The following is a 14,813-nucleotide window of genomic DNA, read 5'->3' on the forward strand; positions in this document are numbered from 1 at the left end:
GATAAAGACAGTGAAGCGGAAACAAACTAGCCAAAGCGGTCATGAACCCAACACGTGAGGTGTGAGGGCCCATTCAGTGCTGCTTGCATTGTGGATGTGTTATTGTTTTCACTGCTGGCCATATGAATGTGGTTTTGTGTATGCGTCTGCCTTTTACTAAACAGGAATTTGTAGCTTTTAAAAACTTTTTTTTTTTGACGATACCAATCATGAGAATTGAGATACACATGCCGATTTGACAGTGGAGTGCAGCCACTATGTTTGCTAGCCTGTGGTACAAATGGTTAATGGATGAAATAAAGTACAAAAAAAACAGCTCCTCCTGTATTTGATTTAAAAATTGGCGGGCTAACTCATAATTTTCCCTTTTTTCCACTACTAGCCAAATCTAAATGTTCTTTATTCACTCCCTGTCTGGTCTGCTCATCTCCTCTATCAGGTTCTTCTCTCGTTGAAGTCTTTGCTTCCTGCCTGGAGGAACAGAGGCTCCTCACACCTGATCCAGTTACATACAGTCCTCTACATAAAAGCCAAAACTACTGACAGCAGTCTCTCAAAAAGCTGCAAGGGTGAAGGAAAATATAAAGAGATTAATGTGTGTGGGTGTAAATGTATGCATTTGAGTGAGGGAGAGTTTGAAAGGGCCAATTGAGGTGGAAGATGAGCTAAAGGGAGAGACGATTGGCCTCATGCTGACGGTGCATAAAGCTCCAGGCCTTGTTCAGGTCTGTGAGGAAGTGCTGCTGTCTTTTCAGTGATTTCTACAGGCAAGCGGTTGTTAGCTTTGGCAGGTGGGGATATCACATGTCATCCATCTATAGCGCAATATGAGCTCAGACTGTGGAAAGTCAGGATGTCTCATTTAGGGGAACAATTGATCCAACAGGGAGCGCTGGAGGGAAAACCAGGTTAGTCTAACCACATTCAAATAGTGCCATATGTCAGGAGTTTTTCTGAATAATCCATTTTATCACTGTGAAAACAAGCTAATGCTAAATGAGAAAAAAGTATCCCAATATAAGCAGCCATTTCCTTTCAGAAAAATACATAGCTTAAAACCATGATGTCGACTGTACATGAGAAAATTGTGAAATGGCTTTAAATTCCACAGATAGTAAAAGCACCTGTGGGGAACTTTGGGTTTGTGTTTCCCCCCTTTGACAAAATGCATTCTATGGTTTTGCTGTCATGTTGTCATTTCAGTCTGTTTCATTACCAGTTAAAAACGACTTATGTGAGCTTCATAAAATGGTTAACCAACCAAAAGCACACAATATGGTGCTAATTTTAAAGTTACTCTAAACCCGGTGGTTGATGAAAATGGCCCTGCCACCACTTGAGGACCATTGGCTTTAACCAAATGATACTGATTTACATGTTTCAAATCAAATTGCCATTTAACTTACATTTAAAGATGATAAAACCATTCTTAAACAGAATGTAGATAGATTTTAAAGCACAGTAGACCTATAGACTAAGAAATCAACAGTTTGGAGGCCAGTGTGTTACATTCTCTCTGAATTCAGAGACCAAGAAATCTGTTCTACAGAAATAACCCGGACTAACAATAAACTGCTGAAGACCTTCAAAAGCACATGCAATGGATTACTCCATTCATCAAAAGTGCTTTTAACTATGCACTATTTCAGCAGTGTTTGAACATGTGACTGCAGAGAAAAAACATGACATGTTCCTTGTTCCTTGCCTCAGTTCTTTTTTTTGTGCAACATACATAACATGCACATACATATTGGATATCCTGCATATAAAAGTGAGAGGCTGCTGCCTCAGACAAATTTTTGTTCTGCCTCAGGCACCTGCATCATTCATGACTGTTCTCATGATGGCGTCCCTACTAATAACTGTGTAAAAAGATTCAAGCAAAATACACGTCTGCACTAATGTTCATATTACATTCTATAAATTTGGCCGTCACGTTCTCTCTCTGCCTCTGTCCCTCTCTCTCTCTCTCTCTCTCTCTCTCTCTCTCTCTAGTATTACAGCACATGCAATTATTACCTTAATTAATACTTATCACCCTCTCATCTTGGTTACAGTGTTTTAGTGTGTTATTTAAAAGATCTGACATGCACAAGTTGTAGAAGAATAATTATCGGTTATAAAAGGATAAAAACAAAATAAAATGCCATAGATATTCCTCAAGGAAGATAGACACAGGCAGAGGTAAACGTTTATAATATTAGGAGCGCTGTTAGGTTACAGTCAGGTCTTGTAAAAAGCTTAACATACCAATAATTGTATTCCAGATGTGGGAATAGTAGTACAAAAGATAAGCATCTATGGTGCATCAACAAACAAAAAGTGTTTCCACCTGTAATACAACTATAGAAACGTCATGCCCTGAGTATGTGGAAATTAAATCCGTAACTCTGTAAGTGGATGGAGACTATCTTAAGATAATAAATTAATCTCTCTTTGTCTTTAATGAGCATCATCAGACCACCATGTGAATGATGACACTTAAAATATTCTAAAATACGAAATTTGACTTACATGCAAGAGAACCAGACATGAATTATTTAAATTATACGTTGTCCTTTAAAAATAGTCATTTTATGACAAAATTGGTCCACAAAAATACACCAGAGTATAATAAATAAAGTGTTTGATACTCAAAGTGACTTGGGGGAGGACCCCAGACAACATTTTACTTTAAACGATTTTGCTTTTAACTCTGTGTTGATTTGAATTGGAACAATGTATTCTAAATAAAATAGACTTTCATGTGAGATTTTCCTACAAATTCAAAGAACAATGTCTCTAGGCTATAGCAGCCTTCTAAGGCATGCAGTCACCCTGTTGCTCAGCTATGTGGCCACAGACTGCTTTAACGATGGCAGCACCCAGTTCAAGACACTTCTGATGATGCCTCGCATGCCATCACGTTTTAGTGTGTTTACTCCGTTTTTTTGTTGAAACTGCCAGAGCCCGTTTTACACGAGAACTGTTAGGAAGCCGCCTCGAGGCACAGAAGAAGCACCGCTTGATACATCTGGAGACATCGCTGAGCTACTGAGAACAGTTCCAACTTGTTAAAAGGATCACAAATGGTGTGGACTGGTGTTTTTGTGAGGCTTCAATGAGGAAGATGTGGGATTTCATGGATCAGAGACAGATGACAGTTTACTACAACGGCAACCAACAAAATAAAAGCGGAGTAATCACCAGCAAGAGGGATGATATTTGTTACACTCCATCATAAAAAGTCACATTAGCTGTGCCTGAGAAGCGTCTGACAGTTGGACATAAATACTGTCTGCAGCTACTGCAGCTGGTCATTATGCACGACCTGCCTTTTCAAATTATCAGCACAAAATGTGACAGAGGCAGCCCTTTTTCCTCCATAAAAGCAGATTATTGTACAGCAGTATACAAGAAATGCCATGTATACAAAGAAACTGTTAACAGGCCAACATCAAATTAAACACAAAAAAATACCTTTTTTTTTGGTAAAAGCCTACGTCTTAAAAAAGTATGACAGCAAAAAGAATCAAAACTATGCTGTTGTATGCAACAAAACGTACACAAAACTTCTAATACATAAAGCCAGTAGTCAAATGTAGCTTCCAGATGGATCTCCCACTATGATTCAGATGATTTAATGCACAAGAGACAAGAACTTCTCAAAGTGATTCATATGTCAAATGTTGTCCTCAGCCCCTAGAAGAGGGACTGTCTCTGGGGAAGTGCCTGTATCGTGTGTGCGTGCTAAACATGCCAAGTTTAAGTGAATGATCTTGCTAAGACATGTTTGGAAGAAGTCTTGAAGGGGTAAAATAATAAAATGCTTTTCTTGATATAAATCATTTTATTTTGAAAGGGCTTGAAATAAGAAAAGGTTGAGGTATCATTTAAAAAATAGCCTTTTAAAATGTCATTTTTTCTTTTAATTCTGTTTGAATATAGTAAAGCATAGTTATCTGATGCCAAAGCAAAAGATGAGGGTTCGGAAAAGCTGAAAAAGCTTGTTATATTTTGTTTGCTTGACTATGTCAGTATTTGCATGATTCCTACCAGACTGTCCTGGCGGAGGTATTCCAGACGGGACTCTTGGCAGGTACAACAGCACCGTCAGAACACCTGCTCTGCTTCCCCAACACGGCTCCATGGCTATGGGCTTTGGTACTGCCTGCAAAATAAATAAATACATACATAAATACAAAATAATAAAGAATCATTTAGTACACATCAATAAGAAAATGATGGACATTTTCAATGAACAAAAAATAGTTCCCAATATTAAGCTAATCTGAGTTACTATGAGTTAAACAACATGAAGAAATTGAGATAGTGTATGCAGCTTGTGGATGACAGATTGATGTAATGCTCCAATCGCAGAGAGCTGCTCTACCTGTGAAGGATGTAGAAGACAACAAATCACCCAGAGCTCAAGCCAACCATCCAGATCACTGTTGCCACCTTCCCCCTTATCAGAGCTCCCAGGTGAGGAAGGCAGTGACTAGTAGCCTTTGAAGCTCTGCCTGCTGAGCAGCGAACATAGGCAGGGAGTTGATGATCCTGTCTGGCTCTATTGTGAGTGTGCAGATTCAAGTTTATGCTTTATTCTGGCTGTCTATTTAAGATGTATATTTTTTCATATTCTATGAGTGGATTTTTTGCCATAAAAGCAAAGATATGCCCACCCTTTATTAGAATATCAATAACCATCCTGTCCAGTGCCTTTGGGACAGAGTTTGTCTATAGTATCTTAATAATAATATCTAATGGCTGGGATAGTGTTTCCTTACATCTTTTACATTGAGGAGGAAAGTCATTGTATTGATCAGGTTTGACCCTCCTGCCACTCTGTACCACAGAGGTCACAGAGACAAACCTTGTTCATTACTGTGGTCCGTGGGGAAATGATATGTGCCCACATACACATACACAAGCACTATACATAAAAATAGCTCAAAATCCAGTCCACACATCATTGTCTTCCTCTCTAGACTCAGTTTTTCCCTAATTGCTTCAGTTTTTCATTTTTCTTCATCATTTCTTTGACTCTTTCTCTGCTTTCTTTGGTACTCTCCCATTGGCTCTGTGTGATGAGCCAATCTGTCAGTTCATTTGACAACTGCATGCCTCAAAGGATACAAATACTTTTTGATTTTCTTGTTAACATTACAGATCAGGACAACAGTTTACAGCAGTCAGCAGGGCTTACACATACAGTATATTAATGTCAAATTACTAATTAATATCTGTAATTAACATGATTTGATGTACTCATATCTGACATAGCTGCACATCAAGAACTAAATGTCCAAAATGCCAAATAAATAATAGCTTTATTAGTAAATATGAGATGTTTTTTTCCCTTAAGATACATGTGAAAAAGTGGGATTATCTTCTATTTGGGGTCAACGTTTTAACATGCTAACACACGCTAACAACAGTGCAATAAAGCACCTAATTTCTTTACAAAAAAAACACCTCATGTCACATTTATTGATAAACACAGCAGGACATACAGACCACAGCAGGAAACACTGATTAGTGATAATATGCATGTCTGATAGTTTTTCTATATGGCTTGAATTTTAGCATGTTACTGGCCATATTGGCCAATAAGTCAACAGTCTGGTGTAAGCTCTGCTCTGGAGGCATGCATAAGAGAAAGAGGCGTGAGGAGTAAAACACAGCTCATGGCCATCCATCATCTATTATCAGACAGCTGGGAAGGTTATTATCTATCTCTATAAAACAAAATACGTATCAGTGCAGATATCTATCTGGTCTTAGATGTCATCTCTCAACTACAACACCATTATGTTATTAGTGTATAGCGTAGTGAAATTAACAGTGTACGAAATATTTTGTAACATACATAGAGTATGATGGGAAAATTGACTAAGAATTGATTGCTGATGCATCTAGCAAATATTGTGCATCAGTTGCCATGTCTATATTTGACTCAATGTTCAATTCACTAAGCATATTGCACTAATGATATTCAAGCGTGAAATGTCTTGCAGCTCTGTGCAATGTGCTCTTGTTTTGTGTACAATTCTGAAGATGAGCTGTCAGCATCCTGACCTTCTGCTGCGTGAAACTGTGCTATGTGCTCTCCTCCTGATGGAGCTCACATCTGTCCATATACATGGTAAGCTGGGTGGGAAGGGGAAACTTCTTACAGGTTTGTTTAAAGTTGATTCTTGACAGTAATGGTACACATTTCACCGTTAACAACAAAGCCTCTTGCCTGCAAAAGCAGCTTGTCCAGACACAACTCACTCTCCTCCTGTGCATAACAGCCCAGCCTGTCTCTACCACAAAAGTGTGTAAACATGGGCAAGGGTTGATCCTCTGACTATCCCGGACTGGTAACCCCTGATAATAACAATAACAGTAATATTACAAACATGTCACTTCTGGGTCATGCAGAGGCAGAGATGTTGTGATGACTGAAAGGGTTGAGTGGGACACCCTTAATACTTAGGCGCAATCACAACCAACTCTAAGCAGATAGTGAAAATGTCCCTCAGGCAATGCATGACTTTCAGTGCAGATGTTTGTAAATCAGACTGTTTTGCAATGATCCTCATTTGCATAGAAAGGGGCACATTTTGCCCCCGAATGCCTGCATAATGGCTCATGTTGATACACGCAAACAGCACTGAAGCACAGAATCACTTCGCTCTGCAGCGTAGTGTGCAGTTAACCCCTGTGTGTGCTTTGGGAATTAAGGCTGATTTATACTTCTGCGTCGAATCGACGGCGTAGCCTACGCCGTAGGTCCGGGTAGCTCCCGTACCTACGCAGAGGCCTACGCACGTAGCTGACGTGCACCTCCTCCAAAATGTAACTACGCGTAGAGCCGACGCGGACCGCAAGCTCTGTGATTGGTCCGCTCGATGGCTTTGTCTTTCCCGCATTCACAGCACTTCCGGGGTCCCGGACATCGGCCACACATCGGCCGTGTATTTCATCTCCTCCTCTCTATTCTTCATGTAATCATGTCTGTATGATAAACATCAACATGTATCAGCTGCAGATTAACATAAAACGCTCTGAATCGATGTGGAAAAGTAAACAGAGATCGTATAGCAGGACCGGAAGCAGGCGACCGGCTATCAGAGAGACCACACTGCCCTCAAGCGTTTCGGAGGAGAATTGCTGCGCGACACAGACACATCGACGCACAAGTATGTGGGGCTCATGTCCGCGTCAGCCCCTGCCGTAGGGGCGACGCAGAAGTATAAATCAGCCTTTAGCTGGTGTCTTTTTGTCTCATTCACACGGGTTTAGCAGGCACACAAAGCAACACAATCCTTTTGTAAATCAGGTCCAGATCCTGTTTTGTGGCTGAAGTTTTTGCTTTCTCTGTATTTAACCAACAGAACAAATTTCCCCTTGGCCATACTCAAATTCTATTGGTTTCCAAACCATAATTTAAAAAAGCCTAAAGCGGATATTAAGGGATCATTTCATTATAAATGTTGTTGAAATTCTTCCCCTCATGTGCACGAATCAAAAGATCAGGATTTAATGTGGCTTTTTATTTCTACTGGTCAGGGCTCTATTTTCACTTTTTTCCTTCTTTGGAAAATAGCAAAATACACAAAACACACTTGAGTGAAATACACTGAGCGGCTTGGATTCAACATTGAAACATTGTGGTTGAAATGGGCAGCAAACAGCACAATTCTGTCAAACCTAAAAAGGGGGTCAGTGTGGAGAGCAAGACAATCCGTAGTCAGTTACTGTAGATAAAGCTTTACAAATACAAAACAAGAGTGTCAAAGTTTTTATAAGAAAGGATGACATTTAATTATGTTCAAAAGTCATCTTTGTGATTTAACTACTCACCGTGTTAAAGGTATCAAATATACATATATTTATTTCAGCGAATTACATGTAAAGAACCCAACAGGCATGTGTGGAGAGTAATTAGAAGACCCATCAACACGCTGCTATCAAAGTGGTTATCAACTTCACACAACACATTACTCAGACCACCTTGGTACAGACAGGACACACACACACACACACACACACACACACACACACGCACACACATGTAAACAGCCCCTCTGGTGCTAATAAGTTAAGTGCTGGAGCGTACAGCATAATTAGAAGCTAGAGGCTCCCCTGTTTGTTTAGTGTTTTCAGAGTGTCAGGAAATGATGAATTTCTAACTAACTAAACACACACACACACACACACACACACACACACACACACACACACACACACACACACACAAGTGACTCTGTTACTAGAACTTCCTATTAGCGAGCGCTTCTTTCTCCTGACTAAGATAACGCACAGACTAAACAATGAGTCATTGTTTGGTTTTTATGGAGACAGAAGGAAGAAAACAAAATGGGGAAGATAAAAAACTTAAAATGAATAACAGGTGTTTGTTGGTACTGAAATTATGAGCATGTGTCCTTGTTGTTGTAAAACACACACATACATACACACACTGTGACAAGCACAAATAACAAATGTTCACTTATTTATTTATTTACTTCACAATGGTAACTGTCAGCGCTGTTCCCAAGCAACAGCAACCCACTAGTTTGAGTGTCTACTTTTGTGCGTGTGTGGTTTAAACCCACTGATTCCTTTGATCTAAAGTGTGCATAAACCACAAAAGAATGAGCATGCACACTCACAACCATGTTTACATTACATCATGTTTACAGACCACTATTTCCTCCAGGGAATTACAGGATAGAGGTGTAAAGGGTCATTAAAATTCACTCTTAAGTAAACAGTGATGACACAAGCAGGGCAAGGAGTCAAGTAAAGGTCACGAGATAAGTTCATCCTCTGATATCAACACGTTGAGAAGTACAGTAAAGTATAAGGCAGTGAGGGGTTTTGATTCAAAACGTGTTTTTCCTATCTCAATGTACGGGAAAAGCCCAGAGAAGAGGATGAAATAAAATTGAATTTAGTTGGTTTTTCTTGCTGTGCTGTAAACTTTGGACTTAAAAAGGAATTAAAACATTTTGGCTCTAGGGAAAAACAACCCCTTAAAACCCATCAACAGTCTTATGATGACAATTAAGGTAAATTAAATGTCTAAAAACATATATCTGCTGGCAAGTGCGTCTTACCGTCTGCTCTTAGACATTGTTTCTCAACACTGACTCCTCTCTCACAAGTTACTAGTTGTGCTCTAAACAGTAGAAAAACCCTGAAAAGGAAGTCTTGGCCTGAAGTCCTTTAGTGCTTATTTCTGGCTTCACCGAATGTACCAAAAAGCTAGCAGTCGCTAAATATGAGCGACTAATTATCATTGTCAGGTGTCTGTGATAAGTGCTTGATTCTGATCAGTCATGACATATCAACAGTTCACAGCAACGGTCTGTTATTTCACGATAACAGACTTTTGTTATGAAAATAGACTGCTAAGAATACAACAAAAACTAACAGCTATGACAGAGAAATCGACAAGAATTCAACATTTAAAAGAACATGTAATGGGAGCATTGTTTTATTCAGTGTCGTTCCCCTTGTTTTACTACATAATCAGTGGAAATATTAACTTTAATGTAAGTAATTACAGCTGAGTTAGCTCAAAAGCTAGCTTCAAAGAAGGCTACAGAGTTGTGTAGCTTAAACTGTGAGTGTGACCAACCAATATATTAATGTTGTGACAAAATTGCTTCACAACCAACCCCCTGAATATGTAGACGCTGCATTACTATGTTGAATTGACCGTCAGCCTTATGAAACACTATTAATTCTTTCCTTCTGTGCGTTGCTAACCAATCTCTGAAGAAATGTACTGGACTTTTTCAGAGATGTCACTTTATGTTTGAGTCCACTTTAATACCAAACAAACCATTTTTAACTCTAATCATTAGTTACAGCAATGAACCTACTTGTCAATATTTCAACACACACAAGGTGGCTGATAAATTGACTAGCAAGTCAACGCCTCCTGAGAGTCACACTGTGGACCGTTTGATCTAAATAGTTAATAACAGGCTGCTAAACAAAATGACAAATGTAACAGCAGAAAAGTGTGTGTTTGTGTGTGTGTGTGTGTGTGTGTGTGTGTGTGTGTGCAGGAGTCCCTGTGTTGTGTTTGTGTAAGCATATATACTTATGTGAGTAAGTGTGTGTGTAAATGATGAAGCAGAGTCAGGGTGATGTGACGACTGTAAGAGCTTTCTCTGGCTCTGCGCCCAAACTAATCACAGTAAGTGAAGAAGAGGGGCAGAGAGAGAGACAGAGAGAGAGAGAGAGAGAGAGAGAGAGAGAGAGAGAGAGAGAGAGAGAGAGAGAGAGAGAGAGAGATGATGAAATGAATAGCGTAGAAAAAAAGAGGGGTGGATGGAGAGGTTAGAAAGGTTAGAAAAGAGAGTCAGGTGGGCAGAGTCCAGGTAAGCATTTCGGTCAATAGTAGAATCCTGCTGAGTTGTCTGTTAGGTATAAAAGCTTTCTCAGCTGACAGCCGCTAAGTAGATCTGAAGAGAACACAGGTTCTGACCCGGTAGAGAGAGGGAGAGAGAGAGAGAGCACAAGTTTCTCTCTCTCACTCTCTCTCTCTCTCTCTCCCCCTCTATATCGCTCTCTCTCTCATTTTATTTATATTTTAAATATCAAGTGCCACTTAAGCCCAGACAACAGCTTCTGCTGACTGTGTGCAATGTAGAAATTGGCTACTTGGCAATACTGAGCGATTTCAGTCCTCCGATCCGTAAGAATTATTGGAAAAATTCCAAAACAGAAGGTTGATTTTGAAGATGCATTCAGATCAGAGACAAATTATTCAGATTATGGCTCACATAGCATTCTTTTTTCTTTTTTTTTTACACATAACTGACACTTCATGGGAGCTAATTCAAAAAACTAAACTTGTGTTGAGCTGTAAGTTCTGCCAACTCGTGATTAAGAGCACAGCAGTGCTGAGGCTAAATGATTGAAGTGTAGACCAAATCCTCAGACTGTTGGCACAATTTTAAGCCAACCCTGATCTATAAAATCTGGGCTTGTCAAAAGCCGTTACATGTGGATTTGGTTAGAGCATTTTGAAAAAAAAAAGTGACTTCAATTATTATACAAACATTTTATACAGGGTGCAAACAGAAGTTGAAGAACACATCTGATATTTTAGAAAAATAAGTTACCATAGATTTATCATATTTTTATTGTCTACAATCCATAAATGTGATTATAAGACAAGGCAATTAACACCTCTTTCCATTCCACCCTGTTCATAATCGCACGCACGCACGCACGCACGCACGCACGCACGCACGCACGCACGCACGCACGCACGCACGCACGCACGCACGCACGCACACACACACACACACACACACACACACACCAATGGCATAGCCTTACATAGCAATTTGGGGGTCACTATTCCATGCTAGGTCATCACCGCAGACTGTGAACTTGGGGTTGAACCAGTTTCCTAATTCATGAACAACTGACTCAACTTATTGAGCCCAAGGGTGTGTCCAAATTTTTTGACACTGGTGGTCCAACTGGAGACATGAGTCAAGCATGATGTATGTGTGTACAATCACATGGATAAATAGCATTTTGGCACCCTTCAATTTAATCCATCCATCCATTGTGTAAATTGCCTTTACCCTTTAAGTCATGGGGGTCTGAAGCTTATCCCAGCTGTCTTTTGGACAGTATGGAGATGTGCCACATTGAAATGCAAGGAAAGCTACTGGAAGGTTGTGGCAACACAGTCGAAATAATTTACCCAAATATACATGCTGCTTCTGAGAAGTAGCCAGTCATAGTTCAGAAATTTGGAGGGGCACTAGGGATGGCCAATCAGATTTCAAGTGAGCCCATGCCACCCCTTTGAGGGAGCCCAAACTTGAGCCACAGCTGAAACAACCACTTGTGCCTTGTTTTTGTATCAATAAAGGAAATAATATATGATATATAATCACAATATATATAATATGAGAAAATACTCAATTAGCTAGCTTTTTGTTGGATTGTGATGTAATTCCAGGGCTGGTTTCCCACTAAGATGAGCACACTATGAGTTCTTACTTTGAATCCAAATTTCAAAACTCTTACCTATTATTCATTGCAAAGATTTGCTTTATCAGAGAACATTGTTGTAAATAACGCCTTTCTAAACAAGACGTTACTGCAACTCTACCTCTATTTGCTATACCTAGTAAATATGTAACTTAAATAACATTTAACAAATGTTATAATACCGATACAATGATGGACATTTTTGGCATTACCACTACATAAGATTAATCATCTGATTCAGTGGGGAGGTCATGCCCATGTCACCATAGTAGCATCTTTACAGAAAGAATATACCGTACATTAAACACACATCGTGGCCAAAGATCTTTCCAGCGTTAGCTTTCTGTCGTGGATATGCCCCACATTATTTTTCCCTCTTTGAAATAAAGGACAAGAATTTAGTGGTGAGGTGTGGTCTATGTACAGAAAGGAAAACTTTGTCCACTGGCAAGACTAGTAATTATATATACAAAGCACCTTATCAAACAGCACATTTCTAAGCTAGTTGCCAGGAGCCCAGTGCTGAAAACACCTGTGACCCAGGTGCAGCTCACATCAGCTCAGCAGACCATGGATGAGCCACTCCATCCAAACAACCAAGGCTCGATTTTAAATCGTCTCCAGCTCTTCAATGTGTAGGCTCGAAAGGACTATACAAACTGTTTGCATGGTATGCTATTGAAGATATGCTCCCGTTATCAGCTGTTGAGTCTGCTGCATTCAGAGAACTCATTTGCAAAATACCGGTGAGACAAGAGGCGGAGTTAACAAGAGTATTGGGTTGTTTTCCCAAGTAATATTCACTTTCATAATGCAATAACTCAGTAAGTAATTCAGTTGCTTTTTAAAAGTACTGGTACTAATGACGTACTGTTAAAGACTGGGTTTACTTCTCAACATGTCTCCCTGAGTAATCACAGCTCTGTGAGAGAACCAGGTGCCAGTTGGTAACACAATGTTCTGCTCTGTGTGCTCCTCTTTTCATGGTCATGTTTGTGTCAACTTGCTTCAGTCCTCAAAAACACAACACAAAACAACCTTCTTTCACGTCAGTGTGACATCAGGTGATGGGTACTGGCTCAAACTAAATAGATGGTCTTCATTATTTATCTATCTTTTTTTCACTGTAAAACCACCTGAGAAAAAACCCCAGACAAGGTCAGTCTGGGCCACATCTAATTTCTTTCCATTTCTTTTCCCTGCTTGCCGTTCTCTTTTCATTCATCAAAAAAAATAACAAATCGAGAAAAGAGGAACATTTTCTCGATGGAGAGGGGAGGTCATTCAACAAAGTGTCAGACTCTCCTCTCTCCTTTCATCTACTTTCCTCACAGCTTCCTTCCTACTCTTCATTTTTCTATCCACACCTTCTCTCTGTCTGTCTCTTGTGCTCGCTTCAAACAAACAGTGGTAGGAGTAGACAATCCATTTTTGTCCCCCAAATGAACAAAGTGGTCAGTGGAGCAGTATTTATAGGTCGGGGTTACTGCTACAGCAGCATGATAGATAAATTGTCTGAGTCGAAAGTGTTGTTCCTATGATGGTTTCTTTTCCCTTCTCTTTTTATGTGTTTGCTCCAACAGCTTTTACTGATTTTCCTCTTCTGAATACAGAGAGGGGAAGTCACAGCTTTGGTTTAAGTGCTCATTCCTTTTCTAACCATGAGCAAGTAACTTAATGTTGGACTGCAAGCAGGACATGCTAAAATAATCTTCTCTGAATTAAAGACAACTGGGTGAGAGATCAATGATAAAACAAAAGCTACAACTAATGAAAGAGACAGATTACTATTGGGGAAATCTAAAAAGAAATGACAGTTACAGTAACTTATTTTAAAAGGTCAAATTTTAGACTTATATGCTACAAAATAATATGAAAATAGGCGGTAGTGGATGAAAAAAAATGTGGCAATAATAATCACTATCTGGTCAACTGACTAGGGGAGGAGGGGGGCCCTCGGTGGGCATGAAATTAAATGTTCATTTGTTTTCTCTCTTAATTATAAATGACATGTCATATTTAAATATATGTGGTCTCTTTGAGTTCAATCTCCTCCAAAATGTGCAAAATGTTGTTAAAAGGTGCATAGTTTTATTCATTGTTCAATTTAAACTGGAAGATAGTTTTCACCTGAAGTCAAAGTTGTTTTTATCAACATTAAACAGAATGACTTCACTGAGATAACTTTACATGTCAAGAATGACAGCAAAGTGTTGAGGTATCCTAAGTGTGAAAGTTAGAGGCAAGTTTAGAAAAGACAACAAAGCAGTCTGTCTAGTTTACTCCAAATGCAATATAGTATATACTTCTCTAGACCTTCTTGTAGATAAATAAATGTTTTAAAAAAAAAAATGTGATTGCAAATGATGCTTCGGAAATATCAAGCTTTCTCTGTTCTGATTATTAATTCCTAATATTTAGAGTGTTACACAAAGTTATAGCTGTTTTATGTGAATGATAAATGGACTTGTACTTATATAGTGCTTTTCTAGTCTGTCTGACTACTCAAAGCGCTTTTACACACTACTCGTCGCATTCACCCATTCATACTCATTCACTCACTGATGGTAGAGCCTGCTAATGTAAGGAACCATCAGAATTAGCTAATCTCATTCGTACACATTCACACACCGCTGAACAACAGCGGGAGAAATTTGGGGTCTTGCTCAAGGACTGCCGGAGCTGGGATCAAACCGCCAACCTTCCGATTGATAGGCGACCGACTCTACCCACTGAGCCACAGCCACCCCTGCCCCTGCTTTTATTGATGGGTCGTTTGTGTATTGGAGGTGTGATTATAGTGATTGTGT

The 14,813-nt window shown here is 39.5% G+C and overlaps 1 protein-coding gene across 3 annotated transcripts in view; it reads right to left on the minus strand.

The window, feature by feature from the left end:
- The window catches only part of atrnl1a (attractin-like 1a), a 305,950-nt gene that overhangs the window by 14,698 nt on the left and 276,439 nt on the right, over positions 1–14,813 (minus strand). For all 3 annotated transcript variants that reach the window (XM_034681468.1, XM_034681469.1, XM_034681470.1), the window contains one exon: positions 4,036–4,150. In XM_034681468.1, the coding sequence (XP_034537359.1) occupies positions 4,036–4,150 (115 nt within the window). The remainder of the gene's footprint in view (positions 1–4,035; positions 4,151–14,813) is intronic.

This window comes from Notolabrus celidotus, chromosome 4 (assembly GCF_009762535.1).
Source record: "Notolabrus celidotus isolate fNotCel1 chromosome 4, fNotCel1.pri, whole genome shotgun sequence".
Lineage (NCBI taxonomy): Eukaryota > Metazoa > Chordata > Actinopteri > Labriformes > Labridae > Notolabrus > Notolabrus celidotus.